We start from the raw sequence: 18,654 nt of genomic DNA, 5'->3' as shown, positions 1-18,654 counted from the left end.
GCCGTTCCCTACCAGGACATTGTGCTTCCCATGCATTTTGAAGAGACGCTAGAGCAATCTCTTGGCAACCCTACTTTCAGATCATGGCAGCCTAGCAAAAAAGCAAGTAACATGAGCTATAGAGTTGATCCATCTGATCTGGATGTTTTCGCTAAAATTTGTGCAGTGGACAGAGTGATTACACCCACTAAACTGTTCTGCTGTTTTGAAGGCCCTCAAAATATGGATACTGAGCAACCCAAGAGCATGTCCTTAAACCTTCCTGCATCTGGAAAAGGACACATATTAGGAGAGTAAATGCTGCTACCTGTGACGTGAGAGGAGCTGGCATCCTTGCTCTCTCGGTGGGTAGTACGTGCGATTGCTTCATCCATCTCCTGCTCAGAAACCTAAAGTTCAGTGCAAGAGAGAGATCAAACTGGGTAGATGAAATGAAGAAGAAAGTCTGACCATGTATGACTACAAATACATGATTCATTTCAGATATGTTACTATTTTTAAAGATGCAATAAAGAAGACCTAGTTGAGAGCTCCTAAGTCCTGGTCCCCTGATTCAGACTCCTTCAATGCCACTCTGCTGCAGAACCCAGGGGGCAGAAGCCTGCTGACTTCATGAAGACCACATCCCAGTGCCACATTACACAAACAAATAAAAGAGCACCAGACATAAGGAAATCAAATGAAGCCATTACAGCACAATTTTAACTCAATTAAGTGCTGTACATTGATTAATCAAGAAAATACTACTTTAAAATAGACAAAGACTGCTTTGTACAAGCATATATCAGCAACAGAAGATATTCTACACTTAACCTACCGGAAGAATACCAGACTTGCCGAGATATTAGCTGTCTTTAATTTTCATTTTTCCTTGCTTTTAAAAAGAAAACCTAAATCAGTAATTGGTAATTAGTGTTTCTCTGGTTTAAGAATAAATACTGGTTTATCATATTTGCTAATTTTGCTCTAAATTACTGCCATGCACTTAGTTCTTATTACTAGAAAACTCCATATAATTTTCTAACAGGAACAACTAGTCTGCGTGAATATATATTTAAAAACAGAAAGCAAGCTAATTCTGTCAAAAATAATTTCTACACACATTGCTTTACATGAATTAAAATTCAGCATAAATAGACACTAGAAACTTAAATCTTTCTGAACCATGAAGATTTGAAAGATTCCTAAGCAAACTCAGCAGTTTAAACATAGTTTAAATGCCACATTCACTCAGAATAACAAGAAGAAAGAAAATGTTGTGGTGTTTCTCTTGGAAGTAGATGAAAACATCGAAGTGAACATATTCAGCAACAAAATGTACTATGGACCTTTTGTGTCATAAAATGAGACATTAAATATAAAAATGTCCAAAAAAACATGAGCCTTTGTAGAAATACAGCTCTGTCTTCAGCCTGTGGCATGACCTTACAGGAAACCAAAAGCCTCTGACTGCTGGGGCACAGGGAGTTCCTACAGGACATGGACCAAGCCCTAAGAGTGTGCTCCAGGACCTTTGCATAAACCTTTGGGTACAAGATGTCCCAAGAGGAAAACTAGGTGCTGGGCAGACTGCAATATTTGTTTAAAAATAATAAAAAAATCCACACTTCTGCAAGCTCTGCCAATTTTGATTTTTAGCATCCTCTATGCCTCAGACAGATCAAACTGGAGAGGGACAGGCTAATTCCTAACTAAAATCTGCAGGCTGGGGTATATTACAAAACAAAACATTGCACACACTTCTGTAGATCCCCCAGTGCTGTCAGAAGCAGTGTGACAGTGAGATAACAATAAATAAGGATCAGCATATGGACACTCCTTTAGAGATCTAACTATGAGGGACTCTGGATTCAATACTGCCTGGAGAAAAAAAAAAAAGGCTTTAGGGTCTCTCTGGCTCAACTTTTAGCTTTTCTTAGCATTTCTTGGCAAAGGATTTGTTGTCATTTTAAATACCACTTATGGAAAACTGTAACAGGAGCCACTTAATAGTTTCCCTCTGTTACTGAGTAATAGAAAGCAATTAGCTTAACTTAGTTCATCTTCTCAGCAGATATCTGGTTAGGTCACTCATTGGCTTTCAAGCTACCAGCACAGCAAGCTGAAGGATGGAGAAGAGAGGGCAGGCTCCACTCCATGGAGTTTTTATTTCACGCTACTTACAGACTCTCCAAAAAGTCCACACACCTTAATAACGCAATCAAATCAAACCATCATGCTGGTTCAGCACAGCATACAGACTCCCTAGAAATACTGTTATCTTAGGCTATAAGCCCAATTCTTACCTCTTCCATGCTTACCTTTAACTAACGGAACCACAGCCTCTTTCCTTTTAGCAGCACAAGACCTCAGAGCAATGATAATAAACTCTGGGCAGTAGATCCCTATTTGTCTGTTGTTTGTATATTTGATTTAGCAGAAAATATGCAATTAATTATAAAATAAGAAACCTGAGTTCTCCTAAATATGGATTTATTAAGGCCTCCATTTGTAGTTACAAGTTCAAAAGTCTGAGCTCTCTGGGCCCACTAATGCAAATATTTTTACAGCTTCATTCCTGTTTAAACAGGAAGGTTTCGTACACTCATGAAATTCTTTGAAATATTGAAATAAAAGAAGTTGTTATTCCATATAGCTTGGTTAAAAGGCTTTTATCTTCTATCATCAATTTTTAAAAACTGCTTGAAAATACTCACTTTGTAAACACAGCCTTATTTCCAAATTATCCTTGCACAGATTTCACAGTAGCAGTACATTCCAGATTCTCATGTTTTAATTCCTGACTGAAAACTTTGATCTTAGATTTTACTTTTTAAAAAACATTATTCCTACTACTTTATTATAGTTGATCAGTTCAATCTGCTGATATTTATATTCCTGGCCCTAAATTATACTCTACTCAAAGACAAACTAACTCCAAAATAACTTTAAGGAGAAAGAGAACTTGTGCCACATTTGTGTTGCCACTTGGTTCAAGTACCAAGAAAGATGGGAACACTTCACTCAAGCATTTCCAGGAAAATTGCATTTGATCAGTGGGTGACTAAGTGAAAAGCAGCAGGGACAGTCCAGCATTGCTACAACTTATAAAACTGGAAGGCATCATTACAATTCTGACTTCTTACACAACACACGCCACAGAAAGAAAAATCCAATATTCTTTATTTGCTGCTTTCCTGACAGCAAGACTCAAATTACAGCGCCAGATGAAAACACGTCCAGACATACTAACACATTTTCTCCTCACCTTTGGGTTAGGATGCCGACTAATGATAAGGCTGACTGGACCTGGACCACATTCGCTCAGGATGGCATAGGCTTCACTTAATGCTGCGTGACGTAGACTCACCGAATCTGCCTCCAGGATCTGGTCACCCCGACTGCAAAGAGACACAGAGCCAGTTAATCAGAACCGACTTTTACAAAAACATTTGTGCTTTCAACTGATGGCCAAGCTTTTTCAAAGATACAAGTGTCTGGAAAAAATCTGACTTGCAAAGAAGCCAGTCTTCCTCTTGCTCCTAGTGACGTGAATGCTTTAAGTCCTGTTGACTTCGGGAGGGAGATCCAGAAATCCCTTCTGCACTTATCATCAGTGCTACAAACCCTATTATATCAATAGAGAAAACTGGCTGCATTTGGACCAGAGTGAAAGCAAACTTCCAATTCCAGTTCTGCATTGAGATACTTGTTGAACACAGAAAAGGAAAAATTAGATTCAGATGGGCTGTTCCTTCCCATCATATTGAATTACTTAACACACACACACTGATAAGAAATTCATTATCTACATATGAGTTTATGAAATGGCTCCAGGAAAAAATTGAGCACCATAAGCCTGTATTTGCTTCAAATTATCATATAGAAGCCATTAGAAAGAAAAAAGGGGAAAAAAAACACCTAACAAAACTCTTCTGAGAGGAATGCATAGGTTGTTTAGTTTTGTTTTTCCAATTTCTTAACTCTTGCACATGGTGCACAGACATCTGAAACTATTCAAAAGAAAAGATCATCAACTAGGGATAGCATTAAAGCATTCTCCATAATTACTAAAGCATTTGCTTTAAACAGACACTCTCAAACAAGCTACTACTTCTGATTTGCATTGGGTTACTTGTGACAATGGAAATGAGTTTGCATTGTGAATCCACACACCAAAGGCGAAGTGACAACTGCACATGGTAGCCTTCAGAAACCTGTACTTCTGGTACAGGCTTATGAAAGCAAAGGGTGACCTATCAGTTGTGTAACCATGCCACTGCTCTGCCTATCCTTTACACAGCTATTAGAAACTACACAAACCGAGTTGTTTACACAGGCACATGATTGAGAGGGGGAGCTCAGATACAGAGGAGCTGGATTCAGACCCCTTCTGGTATTGCAAAGCCAGTATTTGATTAACGAAGTTTTCCAAAAATCAGAACCGTCCTGTAAGTTTTGGCTTATGGAGCCATAAACCGCTGATGGGACAACAGAAGCAATGTCTCAAAGAAGCAAGCTAGAAATCTGGGAAGCATGCCTGGATATAATCAATCACTTAAACCTAATAAACGATACAGCTGTTACATACAGACGCAACCAGCACTGCAATCTTTCCAAAGAGGCTTACAAGAAAGCAAGTTAGCATTAAATACTGTCTCCTATAGACATTTCCACATGGTAGGAACTTTTAACGGTTTTGGCAGCGATGCCACCATAAAACTATCTTCCTCCCTTATTCCAAAAAAATGAAATTGCTCTATCACAGCTTTCCTGGTGAGCAAGGGAACAGAGGGCACTCTCTATCCATGTGAAAGCAAGGCATTTGCTCAGCCTCTCTGCACCAGCACTCATGCTACATGTTCAGTGCGGATCACACAGACCCAGCAGGTCTTCAGCACAGCCTCCCCTCCCAAGCGATGGTCCCAGCACCCATAGGAATGCAGAAAGGTGGAAGATTTTCTCCAATGGTTTTTAAAAATGAGGCCTCCCAGGGAGGAACAGCAAATAACTTTCTGTCACTTAATCCAATATAAAGCACAAGGGAACCCTAGGAATGATTGCCTCTCTCTCTTACAGTTCCTTAAAGACATCCAAACTGCATGACAGAGTAAATGAAGATGGGCAGGTCAGCCTGCCAGACAGACAGTAAGGGCAGACAAGTGCAGCTGCAGGCATGGGCACAGTCATCTGCAAGAACATCTCCCCCAGCTCTTTTTAAGAGAGTTTCAGGTGACTGAGCTTTTAGCAGAGCTCTGTAAATTTCCTCTCAATCTGGGGTCTCTGGCTGCAGCTCTGATAAAAATACATGAGGCTGCACTTCTTGCTGTTCCCCTTTCTCAAAGGGTGCTATTAGGCTCAGCTTTCTGTATAGAGAATTAAAAAAACCCCACAAACCTTAATGATCATGCTGCTTCCAGCACACAGAATAATGTTTCCTGGGTATGTAATATCACTTTGGAATGTCTTTATTTAAATGCTTTCTTTCTGGTGAACTCTTAAGTATAAATCCCCTCCCTGCTACATCAACCAGTTGGTGAAAACAAAGTCTCAATCGATTTTATTGTAAAACCACTCCAGCATGTTTCTGCTTTAACGAACCTTAACCTGCCATCCATTTTAGCCACTGATCCTGGGGCCAAGCTGTGAATGTATATCCCTGGAGAACTGTTTTCCAGCGTGAGGCAGCAGGCACCAATGCCGAGCCCAACCCCTGGCTCTGTGAAAAACAAGAAGTACAAAGAAAAGTACTGTTATTCCCTGTAGATTGTAATCACACAGGACACATGAGTGTTTGTGTTCCCACATCCCATCTGAAACCAAGACTCATGTATTGTTTCAGGGCTGGCCTTAGGTGCAGTCAGTCAGGAAGCCAAGACCAACAGTGGAAATCAGGATTGAAAATATCTGATCCTGACCGTTTTCTGAGATCCATCATTGAGAGGACTAGCTCCACTCCCAGAAAATTTTCTGTGTACCGTGGGAACCTCCTGGAAATGTCACACATGGTCTGACCTGGCCCGAGGCACAAAACAGGGGGAAAGCAATCCAATAAAGATGCCACTTAAAATTATTGAGGAAAATGTGAGCACAGAAGATGCTGACAATTGTACGGCTCTCTTTGTTATTGCATTCCTCAGCAAAGAGGCATGAAGAAAGGTGAAACGTTATCTCTCGTTCAATGGCTGCCTCTGTCCACTTTCACCTTTGCTTTCCTTCAGGAAACAGCATTCCTAAAGTAGGAATTGCTGGACATCTTACCTTGTTTTCAGTTTTGGGCCCCTCACTCCAAGAAGGATGCTGAGGTGCTGGAGCGTGTCCAGAGAAGGGCAACGAAGCTGGTGAGGGGGCTGGAGCACAAGTCTTATGAGGAGGGGCTGAGGGAACTGGGGTTGTTCAGTCTGGAGAAGAGGAGGCTGAGAGGAGACCTTATCGCTCTCTACAACTACCTGAAAGGCGGTTGTGGCGACGTGGGTGTTGGTCTCTTCTCCCAAGTAACTAGTGATAGGACGAGAGGAAATGGCCTCAAGTTGTGCCAGGGGAGGTTTAGATTGGATATTAGGAAAAATTTCTTCCCCGAGAGGGTGGTCAGACATTGGAACAGGCTGCCCAGGGGAGTCGCCATCTCTGGAAGTGTTCAAAAAACGTGTGGATGTGGCGCTTCAGGACATGGTTTAGGGTACATGGTGGTGCTGGATTAATGGTTGGACTTGATGATCTTGAAGGTCCTTTCCAACCTTAGCGATTCTGTGATTCTCTCTCCAAATTTTTAATTCAACCTTTAAAATCAGCATATTTTAAGCCTTTAAAATAGGCATGTTTGTCCCACCACATACAGGGCATGTTCTAAGTTTATCTTCTGTAATTATTAGTAAGACAGCAATCCTCAGGCAGGAGTTCAAACAGCTCATCTGGGCAATTTTGAGCACTCTGCATGGCTTTGCCTTCCCCAGAGCTGCCATTTACAAGAAGGGCATGGCCATTTGGGCTGCTGAGAAGCTGATTCATATTTTGTCTGGTATCTCACGGCATCCCTCTTTCAGCAGCATGGACACTGACCCATAAGAGTCTCCTGACTCCAGAGCAGCAAAGTCTGGAAGGGGGAATTCTTTAGAGGTTTTGTCATTGGAGGATGTTCTTCTCCCCCATCCTGCTGTTCAAGATCAGATGGACATGGGTAGGTGTGTTGGATATTTGGCCTCTAGGCTATTCCCAAAAAACTCCCTAAGAAGCAGGGATTCGTTCTCCAAGGCCATTTCAATGGACCCTCACCTTTATTGAGCGTCACATCCATGACAATTCTGTCCTTTGGGCCGGGTCCTTTGCGGCTGGAGGAGGAACCATCTGTCTCGTCAGGGCCGGGGACTGGTGTGCCACCACTGGCGCTGGAGCTGGGGGAGCTGGAGCGGCTCAGCAAGGTGGGAGTTGCGCAGGGTGTGAGGCTTGGGCTGCGCAGCCGCGTGCGCACCGTCAGGGTCACCACACCTTTCTTGAGTTGCTGGAGAGACATCAGGGAACCGCAGTAAGGTGACATGTTACACCAACATTTGTCAGTAAACACGCATACAGTCATTTGTGGCAGCAAAAGCATATAAGCCCAGAGTGCTAAATGGCACTGAATGAAGTGAAGCATGAATCTCTCTTGTAGTACATCCCTGTTACCTTAAACCTCTGAATGGCCTCCTGATGGGTCAGCCCTTGTAGAGACTCTCCATTAACTTCTAGGATTTCATCTCCTGGTAATCAAATACAAAAAATGAAGTCAGCAACATACACACTATATGCAAAAAACCCTTCCTGTACATAACGCAACCTGCTACTATGCAGATTCCAATTAACTACTCAGTAAAAAGCCTTTTACTGTTCTCAGTTTATTTTCACTTGTCCTAATGCCTTTAAAAGTTAGTAGTGATGAATTAGCAGAGCTAAGACTGTTCTTCAGAAAAGATCCGTTAATTGACATTCTCATACTAACAAACAAGCTGAAAACACCATGGATTTTAACTAACGTCTGAAAATAGATGGTCATAACATGAAGTCCAAAGGGACTGTAAAAATCCTTTTCTTTTGTGAGTATCAACAGGAGAAGTGAGAATCTAAATGAAACTCTAAAGCACATCACTCCAAAGTCTGTTCAGAGAAAACTAACCTTGCATCCACATGCAGAAAGCAAACATGTCCTCTTATTAAACACCTGTTTACGGAGAAACGAGTAGCCCATACACTGCAATAGCAAATGCCTTTCCCTAAGGGCATCTAACTAACAAGTCCTACCACATTTCTACCTGCTTCCAGGCGCTGGGTCTTACTACTTACACCCAGCTGTGACAATCCACCTTCATTTTATTAAAAGGAAGGCGAGCATGATCCAGATCCACTTCCTGCAATTTTACTTGCATCTGTGCAAAATTAGATGGGGCGATGTCATCACCCAAGTCTACCCCTCTTCTCCTTTCCTAGACCCCATAAAAAAACAAGTAGGCAAGCTTTGAATAGCCTGCAAAGGCTTGCTGGGTTTATGGGACAGCTGCTACTTATTGGCTTCCCATGGCAAGTGCACAGCCCATGCCGCAGGGATGCGAGCTTCCCTCTGGCAGCAAGTGTGAGAGCTGGCACCAAAAGCAGCCTCAAATACAACAAGTGTGATAAGATGGTATGAGAAGGAGAGAAGTAACACAGGAGCAGCTTTCTGTGGAAGAGGCAGCACAACCCCTGCAGAAGAGTTGTAAACCACCGCTCTAAACTCATGGTCACTTTGTACTTTCAACAGTGCGTAACAGTCTCTCTGTCTGGCATAGGAGCACTCAGACCAGAGTGCAAACATACACAGAGCAGGCTATATGTTCAGCTCAGAGACAAGACTGGAAAAACAGTAATAAAATCAGGATACTTCTCTAACCAGTTGGGTGATCTTACTGCCAATCCTATTCTTCCTCTTTTCTTTTCCTGGTTATGACTCTTACTTGTTGATTCATGTCAAAATCACAGCCTCTCCCAAGCATGTCCCTCTGTATAACCCCTTCCTGGACCAGCATCTTGAAGCCAGATGTTGGTTGGATAGATACATTTCACTGCTATCGGTGACCCTCTCCAACTGAAGGGCTGCAGTTTATGGCTTAGGCAAATAATGTTCACTGACAGTGAAGGGTGAAAAAAAAACCCCAAAACATCATGTTGTAGTTTCCCCTTCTCAATATGCAATGTAATCAACTTAACTGCTATGAATGATCTTCCCCAGGATGGATAAACAGGGTGTGTTACATCCTCCACAGCCTCCTGCTGATGGCCAGGTGCCTAAATAAAGCTGTACTTGAATTTTTCTGCTGGACTGAAATAATATCCCACTGTGGTCCTTTATATGCAGTTGGATTCTCTAACTACCGTACCTTCTTTAAGCCTTCCATCAGCAGCAGCTGCTCCATTTGGGAATATAGTCTTCACAAAAATCCCCATGCGTCCACGAGCAGAATCCTGACCTCCCACAATGCTGAATCCAAGACCCTACAGAAAAGGAAGGAGAAGACGCACAGCTGGCACCTTACTCTATTATCACCGATGCGAGAAAGACTTCTGATAACATACAAAACAAAGGGAAGATGATAACCTAATAGCTGCTGCTAAATTGCACTGCTATCTTACCCTCTGCTTGCACTTCCTGATTTACTTTCACCCTAGTATCAACACACATATCAGCCCAAAGGGTAGCAGCCGGCACCTTAAGCTAAAAGGTAAAAATGCTGGTTTAAGATGTATTTATTTTTTAAACACTGGGTCAATGGCTTTGTGTTACCCTATTCCTGTTTTTTGTTTCCATTTTAAAAACTGTAACGCATTGCTCTTAAATTGACAGACAGTAGATTCCCACCCCTGAGATCTATATCCAGGATTAAGTAGTTTTCGCTGCTGTCACAGATCTTGCATTTCCTCAGGAAAAAGAAAAGCTTAAGAACATGACAGAAGGTCAATGCTGTAATGTCAGGAATGTAGCTGGAAGGGGGCTGGCGTGGGGGGCCATGCACATATACATTTTTAATTGTTCTGGAGACATGTACCACGTTGTATTTAAATAAATCTAGATCAATACATTCCCCGGGGCTCCATCTGTTAGCTCTTGCCCCTGTGCTGCCTGGCTGGCTGCAAAACAGTCTTGTGAAGCTGATCAGGGAATGGATGAGCACAGCAGAACGAACCTCTCCCCTTTCTGCTGGGTTATTTCCCAGCCAAATCACTTCCTTGATCCATTCCCCCCCATATTTCTCCTCTTGTCACCACTGTACATGTATTTTATGGAATAAAGTGAAAAGTCACCGACCAGGTGGACAAGGGAAGTGGAAAACTGTTGTGCTTCAGTGATCTGAAGCCATGGTTATTATTAGCGCCTCGGGCAGCGCTCTCCAGCTGAGGGATGCTGCCAGGGCAGGCACGAACACTGTGTTTACAACCCAGTACAACAACCAGCTCTTTTGTTTTACTCCATGAATGTAAAGTAGACTACTTTTTATGAGCTTTTAGTAATTTGGTAAGACATTACTGATTTCTAGAAAGGAAGCATCCTAGCTCCTCCGTGCAACACAAAGTAACTCAACTGTTTTCTGGGCAATTATCAACACAAAGCAACCTACAGAAAGCAGGAGGCTCCTGGCATTTCCCGGCACGGACATAGCAGTTCTCCCCACGGCTCCACAGGGTGGGTTGGGAGAAATACAGCCGCAAAGCACAGCGGTTCCCATGTTAGCCCACCTTCCTGGAGAAGCGCTGCCACTCCATGGCTGAACATCACCCCTTGCAGATCTACCTAGAGATGAGAAACCAAGGGCACGCGCTTGGCTCCCAGCCACTAACACAGCGACCCTATGGAAACACTTTTCAGGTCCCAAGTTTGCATAGAGTTTAGTGACCTAAAGTCACAACCTAGGACTTGGCAGTGCTAGGTTAACAGTTGGACTTGACAATCTTAAAGCTCATTTCCAGGCTAAATGATTGTCTGATTCTATAATAAAGCAAATGCTACTGTACAAATTGTACGCAGCGCAATCCCTAACAGAGGTGATCACTCTAAAGGTGGGTTGAAGGCACTCAAAACGGCAGCTTTTTTAGGTGGTTCTTGATCACTAGAATCTGCATACTCCCAACTGCTTCCTAATGCCTTGAAGCTAACTGTGGAAAGGCAGGAGAGGGTGTTTATTCCACAGGGAGAAATAACCTAATTCTTACAAGAAAAATAGAGTAAAAAAAATAAGTTCATGAAAAATGAAGAAATATTCACTTGGAAATGTCATGAAAGACCTGAAGCTCCCAAATCAAGGAGAGTTATATCAACCATGAGTCCATCTACCCAGAGAAGTCACTATTTCTAACTCTTTGCTAAACTTAAAGCACAACATGGAATTTGTTTTGTATTTGAGCTTGAAAGTCAAAACAAGCCTTTTTAGTCCAAAGCCTATTTTTAGCATATTTAAATGACAGCTCCAATACTAGTGTGGATTGGATTAGGGAAAACAGTATACACCTGGGTTAATACTTGCCTATTATCCCTTAGTATTCAGCCAGCTGGTATCTAGCAAATGTGCAAACACACTACTGGGGGGAGAAAAAAGGACTCTGACCCAAAGAATTTCATTGTTCTCAGATAAGCAATCAACCAGGAACTTGTCTGTGGGTTTAACACTTAATTTGCAGTCATTTGCTTTTAATGTATCCAGATTCCACAGAGATAAAACATGCTTGTCCATAAATATGCAAGCAAACAGGTACTCTTCTGTAGCTGCATCAATTTTGCATAAACATACATATTTATAGATCCATTATTAATATTTGATATCTCAGTAATGACCAGATGCACCAAATGAGAATTGGTGCGTGGCACGAACACCACTTCGCCCGTATTTTGCAGGTGTAACTTTGGCATTTACATTTGAAAATGGGATTTGTTTATCATTATTGCTATTATTATTATAGGCTACCTGAGAGCTGCTGGAAGTCCTGGGCATCGGATACACCTCTTAAACGCCAGCTCTTGCTACATGTGAAAAACCAACCACATGCAGAAATCCTCACCTTGCCTTGCCCTTTCATCAGGACGATGTTGGAAATGATGGATGGCTGGGTCAGTCTCCATGGAGATTCCACTTGGGCAGCACTGAAGGAACGGGTGGATTTCTTCACAATATGGTATTCCTAACAAACATCAGCAAACAAGGGAAGTCACTCTGCTTGGCACAGACACTGGGATGTCATACCAGGAAAACTGCATGAAGGTGGAGGATATCTTACAGATACATTCAGAAAAATGTTCAAGGGATGAAATCCTAAAATCCTAGCTCATTACAGTCAAAGTGAATTTTGCCACAGTAATTTTCCTGCATTTCGCATTGTAGGGTCATTTTGTAATATACCAGTCACAATTTAAATTAAAAAGATTAAGGGTAGCCTCATGATATACTGAAGCCCTTATCCACTTAAAAAAAAAAGAAAGAAAGAAAAAAAGAAAAAAGTCTTTTTCTTTTTCTTTTTTGAAAGAGATGCAGGGTTTTTTTGTTTAATTCCTGAGATCTCTAGAACTCCAACTTGTAAGATCAGCCTTAGAACCTCCTGGCCTCAGCAAGAAGTAACCCCCTTCACCATCCTCAGAGTAAAGAAGTTCTCCGTAGGTGGCCAATGCATCCCATTTTGGTGTCCAGGCCTGGTTTCAGTCCTCATGATGTACCTCCATGGCCTTGCTTCACCACCCTTACTTCTATAAGCTCCAGACAGATCTTGAAGGACCAAGCAGAGAGAGGTGCTCAGGGACAGCCCTGCTTTTCCACCCACCTGCCTAGCTCCTGCTGACTCCAGCTGCTGGGGCAGAGAGTGCTTTCTTCCACCCCGGGAGTATTTCACCGCTATTTCATAATTCGATTCACCATTTTCCACTGTCAGCTCATCATCTTCTCCCACGGACTCCAAGCGGGATCCGGCACCTAGGGAAAAATAAAAGAAATATGTCTTGCAAACATCGCAGAGACACTTTATCCTCTTGGCAGCACGCAATAATCGCTCCTGCAAACCTCAACTTAAACAGTGCCTTAAAACAATGCTACCCAGTTCCCAGCCGGGCAGTTAGAAGCTAGTTTTGATCATTCTCAACTGAAAACTTTTCCTGCTGTCACAGGTTTTCTATGATCTTTCAGTGATGCTGAACTCCTTCGTGCTGTTGCTCATGGTAGTAAGGAAAAGCAGAAGATAATTGAGCCGGTAGCTTAGGGACAGCAAAGAAATTCAGCTGTTCTCACCCAATGGCACTTGCCAGTGCACTAAGCTCTCAGGCTTCATTTATTTAAAATTAAAAGACCTGACACCGTACCAGTATTCATTTCTAGAGGTGTCATGTCACTTTGAGGGAAATTCTTCTGGAATGGAAAAAGGAAAAATGTGCCAAATAAATGCTATTTTCCTTCCTTCTGGCAGCGATCCTAGTTGTCTTAAAGAGGAGAAGAGTGTAGAGTTCACATAAGAAACAGAATTATTTGTCTTGAAGGACGTCCTGTAGTTACCTGCAGAGTACCCTGCTCCTCGCAGCAGGGCTCCTCCAATTCTCATTTTCTGCAAGGTCCCCACAGGACCCACAGAGACAGCAGTTCCTGCACATGTATCCTTGCCATTTCCCCCACCATGCAGGGAAGGGACATTAACCCCTATTTTACAGATGAAAACCCAAGACACAGTCAGGCCAAAGTTGCACAACCTGGATTTCATGATGTTATTTTAAGATTACTTTAAAACAAGGCTAAGCTGGAGCTGCCACAGAAAGTGGCAGGCACTCCCTCCCGGGCAGCTCTTCTCTCCTTTCATCCTCACTGCCCTGTCCTTACCCTGGTGATGGGGTTCACAAGCCCTGGGGTGAGGTAGGCCTGCTGCAAACGTGCCCAGGAGAGCCCCAAACCTGTCGTCTGCCACCTCCTCCTTGCCCGGAGGCTGTGCAAGCATTGCTGCCAGCGCCAGGGAGGGATGGAGCACAGAGCTGGGGCAGCCGCTTGTTTTCACTTGGCATTACAGCAATTCTCCTGCCACATCCACAGGCAAAATTTGTACCTACTGCCCAGAGTGTAATTTAAACCCGCTCTCTGCTTTGGGGTGTGAAATCACCTCTGGGTTTAAAGCTCCCCTTCCCTGGGTACGCAGGGCTCCGCGGCTGCACACAGCCAGGACAGCTATGTTGGCAGAACCCGGCATCCTGGTACTTCTTTCACTCCCAAACCCTCCTGGCACCAACAACTAATCCCTTCCCATGACCTCTCCCTCTCTTTTTCTATAAGAACAGTTATATTCCTGTGTTTCTGCCCATTTCTGAATGCAGCTTCCCTTCCCACGCTGCAGCCCAGGCTTGGGACCAGGCTCGGGGATGCTCCGGGCTCAACCACAGCCCAGGGGCATCAGCGCTCATGGGAACCAGGGCTGGATTCCCAGTGAGCCACCAACACACAGCCACAGGGGTACAGGCAGAGGACCTCCCTGGAGGATGCTTAGAACACCTGAGTAAATGGAAATTAAGGTGAACATAGTGAGGAGGGAGACTTGGAGAGTATTAGGGATGAGAATGAGACAGAGCTCTGCACACAGGTTACTGTTAAGACTTGGGGACAAAACAACAGAAAATCTGGGGAGTCTTCACCACAATGGGTGTTTTGGGGATGGCATGTTGAAACATGTCTCCCATCTCAGTATTAGAGCACACTGAACCATATAGGGAATATAAATGTTAAAAAAAGAGAAGGAGAGGGAGGGGAGAGGGAGAGGGGAGGGAGAGGGGAGGGAGAGGAGAAGGAGAGGAGGAGAGGAGAAGGAGAGGAGAAGGAGAGGAGAGGACAAAAAAAAGGAAAAGAAAGAAGCTTCAAAAATTTTGCTTCATCTTTCTGTCCATACAATAGTTTAACTTGAGGCTGAATGGAAACATTTTACAGCTGGGATTTTCCTTCCAAATTAAACTAACATGATCTCCAAAGGAAAGAAAACCTATCTCCCTTTTAGAGCTAAAATAAACACATAGCATAAAAATCTTACTATTGCTATCTTTTATCAACCCAGATTTACCTTGGGATCGACTTCTGTATTTCAGTATGCCACTTCCCAGAGTTGGACTCTGGTTGTTTCCTTTGGACACTTCTGCACAAGCTGGATCTTGAGACTTCTCTGTTTCCATCACCTAAAAAATTAAAAAAATAAAAAAACCCCAAAAACTTATTTACTTGTAAACCAGAGAAATTGAAGGAATTCCTCTCATTTTTACTAAGGGACAAAAATTCCACTGCACATCACCTTTTTTTTTCAAAACATGTCATTGTATTAAACCAGCAGACGTTTCTGTAAGTAATTTTCAGCAATGCCTTTGGACATTATTGCAAATCTTACCGATGGGTACATTTACAGCCCAGTATCGCCAGGGATCCTCTGCAGGGTACCATATTAACTGCCCCAGAGTGCCTCCAACATCCACAGCACCTTGTTCAGGTGCTTCCACAAGCATTTAACAAAATTTTAACATAGATGTTACTGCAGTTTGTTCAGCTCAGCAAGCTTCCAGAGACATCACGTCTTTACAGAGGAAACCGCTTCGAGAAAGTGTTATTTTACTGTTGTGTCTGGAGCTGAATGCCGATGCATAATGGATGAAAAGCTAACTTAACAGAAAGTTATGAAGATTACACAGCTAAGCACTTAAAAGCCTGGAAATGCTCAACTTAAACTTACACGTGGACTTGTGACCCCGCCACCCTGAGTAAATGCATCGAGACTGGAGGTGTCTGTTTACCCACCTCGTTTGCCTAGAGGCAGGTGACCATACAAGGTGACGATGTACAGCAGCATGGCCACATGCACCCTGCGTCCTGCTTCCACATGGTCTGAGTGCAAAGACTCTACTCAACCCATGCGTTGTGGAAGACCCTGGTGACACCCTTCTCCACTCACTGCTTCCTTTACCAAGCTACAGCAGTCACATTTTCCTAGATGTGCCACTACACAGCAATCCTCAACACGCTCCCCAGCACACGCTAATTCTTTTGTATTTTCACCCCATCACCCGTCATGCACCCTCTGTGCAATTATTCAGAGAGCTCATGGCAAGGATAACAAAATTTCCTGTACAACTACTTACTGGTTGCATTATACTTTTAATGTACTATATAAACTGCTGGAAGTCAGTTTAAAAAAAAAATTCCCACCCAAATTACCACACATTCTTAATGTTAAAGTGTTTTCTACTTCCACTATTCAAGCTTAAAAATAGCAGGATTTTCCTAAGAACCTGCCTGCCATCCCCCAGTCTCTCTAATCCCAAACCAAGAAAGCCAAAATTTATCTTTTGCACAGTCTAGACTTTGTGATTTCAGTTCAAAGGGTAAAAACTTTAGGAAAATATGAAACTGGCAGATAACAGGAAACTGGAATGGAAGCTGCTTTTTATGCCTCCCCCTTCAACAATGAACAGCTACATATAGTTTACACATAGTTTGCACATCCTAGCTGGTTCTTGTTGATTGTTCAAGGCACTGCAGCACCTACTTCAGAGTCCACTTCTAGTATCAAATGCTTTGCAGCTCACAGCTCCATGTAATAGGATTCATCTAAAGAAGCAAATAACTACATCAGTCTGAAAAAAACAGTGCTTACAATTTGGCCATCTTAACAAGGGACTCATTACAGAAAAGACGTAAGAAATCAAATTAAAAAACTCACCCAGGAGACCCGAACCATCAGTGACTGGGCTACAGCCAAAGTATCACTATCTCTCCCCGTGACCTCCTTGAGAGAATACCCAGAAGACAGCAAAACCCTTTAGTAGTGAGCTAGGACTTGATGGATCACACAAAGTTACATTGAATTTTACCAGAGAAGCGAAAATACCCTTTGTAAGTGGGAATGCCTCCCCTGTATAAAGGTAAGTATCAGTTGCGCAAACACACAAAAAATCACAGAGCTTGTAGTTTTAAAGGTGTAAAAAACAATCAATACTTGGGAGCTGGTATTAACTCTGTGGTGGAGAAATAATTGAAGCAGGAAAACAAGGGGGGATGCCTAACCAAAGCAGCCAGTTGTGTCAGCATGCTGTTTAACTGTCCTAACAGACAGGGATGGGTCCAACCTCACTTTTCTGGAGCTGATGACAATCCAGTTCGGGTCCGGAGAGGCAGAGCTGTTTTGTTTCTGCAGAGTGCATGGACACGGGCAGTCACACCTGATGAGACTACACAACTCCCAGTCCAAAGCTGGACCACGTCCTCCAGTTCAGAGTACGAGGAAAAGAAATGGGGTAGTCTGCAGCGGCATACAGACAGATGCTGAAATCACCACTGCCACGGACAAGTCCCACACTGAGCCCGCGCTCAAGATTGACCCATTGGGTACATCTTGTGTTTCTAGTACATGGAGTTTGGGTTTTGTTTGGAGCTTTTTTGCTTTTATTTATTTTGACTGTGCAGCAGAAGCAACTACAGATACATTCTGCAATTACATACATTTGCATCTAGGGGAGTGAGAGGAAGAACAGGAGACAATTACCACTCACATTAAAACAGTGCACCCCGTCCCTTCACCTCATCACTGCGCAATCCTGGAGGCTGTGAACCTGCAGACAGCAAACCCCCAAACACCACCACGTATGATCCGTAGAAGCGCATGTGTGTACAAATGCCAATGCCAGGGAAAGCCTCAAGACATTCTCAGCGGCTTCCTGAAACTACATTTTATCCAACTTGGCTTCAGACTACAATAAGAAGTAAAAACATGTAAGTTACCTATGGCTGTGTTTAGTTCTTATTTTAGCAAAAATACTTTTCTGACACTAATTATAAACATGTAGGAGAAGACACTCTAGCATTTGCAATGAAGTATATATTCTTTAAGTGTTGATCTTGTCTAATAAACCACCAAGAGTTTTACCCTACTCAGAAAACACTTAGGAATCCAATCCACAAAGGCTGCAACTCCCCGAAGTCATGTGTCTGTAATCTTTGGCTCTCTCATAACTTGACAAGAAAAAAAAACAGTTCCACCTTATCCTTCTGGCCACATACCACTTTACTGTCTGGAGGTGGCTGCCTGGATTTAACTATGCCATTTTAATATTTTCCTCAATTTCAAGGAAACAGAGCTTATTATTTCAGTTCTGTACGCCTCTTATTAAACTAAACCAATAAATCCTGCCCAACGCCCTCTCGGTGTTAAGGACAAGGGGAGCTTTAATACGCACTGTAGTTTGAAAGGAGATCTAAAAATAGAGCCCATTTTGCCAGTTCATTAAGTAGCTCCAGGATCAAGTGATGGTGACATCTCAATTGATTTCAAAGGAAACGGCGCTATCACGGACACGCGGTCCTGGCACCGCACCAGAACGAACAACTGCCCCCAGAGCCCTCGCTCAGGCAAAGCTCCAGCGTGACCAGCCCCTTAATTAGGCGAGATGAGGAGCAGGATTATAAGAGTCTGCATTGTTTAACCGCAAACAGCTTGGCAATCGTCGCCGATCTACAAAAACAAGGCGGCACACAGGGGATGATACAATTTAATAAGCAAACTGCTTTACTGCTGCCGTTGCGGACTCCCTAAGCTGCCGCCTTTCCCAGCAGCGAGCCCATCCGACCCCTCGGCACAGCCCGCCGGCTCTCTCTGCCGAGGAGCCCTAGCAGCACGTAGACAAGT

The 18,654-nt window shown here is 43.2% G+C and overlaps 1 protein-coding gene across 1 annotated transcript in view; it reads right to left on the bottom strand.

Moving 5' to 3' along the window:
• Nucleotides 1-18,654, bottom strand: part of LOC104627475 (PDZ domain-containing protein 2-like) — a gene marked incomplete at both ends in the record, with an annotated part of 49,617 nt that overhangs the window by 4,975 nt on the left and 25,988 nt on the right. The window contains 9 exons of the mRNA XM_010295754.1: nucleotides 308-389; nucleotides 3,248-3,380; nucleotides 5,581-5,698; nucleotides 7,252-7,477; nucleotides 7,642-7,715; nucleotides 9,366-9,480; nucleotides 12,037-12,156; nucleotides 12,790-12,938; nucleotides 15,049-15,160. Of these exons, the coding sequence (XP_010294056.1) occupies nucleotides 308-389; nucleotides 3,248-3,380; nucleotides 5,581-5,698; nucleotides 7,252-7,477; nucleotides 7,642-7,715; nucleotides 9,366-9,480; nucleotides 12,037-12,156; nucleotides 12,790-12,938; nucleotides 15,049-15,160 (1,129 nt within the window). The remainder of the gene's footprint in view (nucleotides 1-307; nucleotides 390-3,247; nucleotides 3,381-5,580; nucleotides 5,699-7,251; nucleotides 7,478-7,641; nucleotides 7,716-9,365; nucleotides 9,481-12,036; nucleotides 12,157-12,789; nucleotides 12,939-15,048; nucleotides 15,161-18,654) is intronic.

The sequence above is a fragment of the Phaethon lepturus genome, unplaced genomic scaffold (assembly GCF_000687285.1).
Source record: "Phaethon lepturus isolate BGI_N335 unplaced genomic scaffold, ASM68728v1 scaffold4941, whole genome shotgun sequence".
In the NCBI taxonomy this organism is placed as follows: Eukaryota; Metazoa; Chordata; class Aves; order Phaethontiformes; family Phaethontidae; genus Phaethon; species Phaethon lepturus.
Note: the sequence above shows the minus strand (reverse complement) of the source record. Positions and strands in the feature narration are given on the sequence as shown.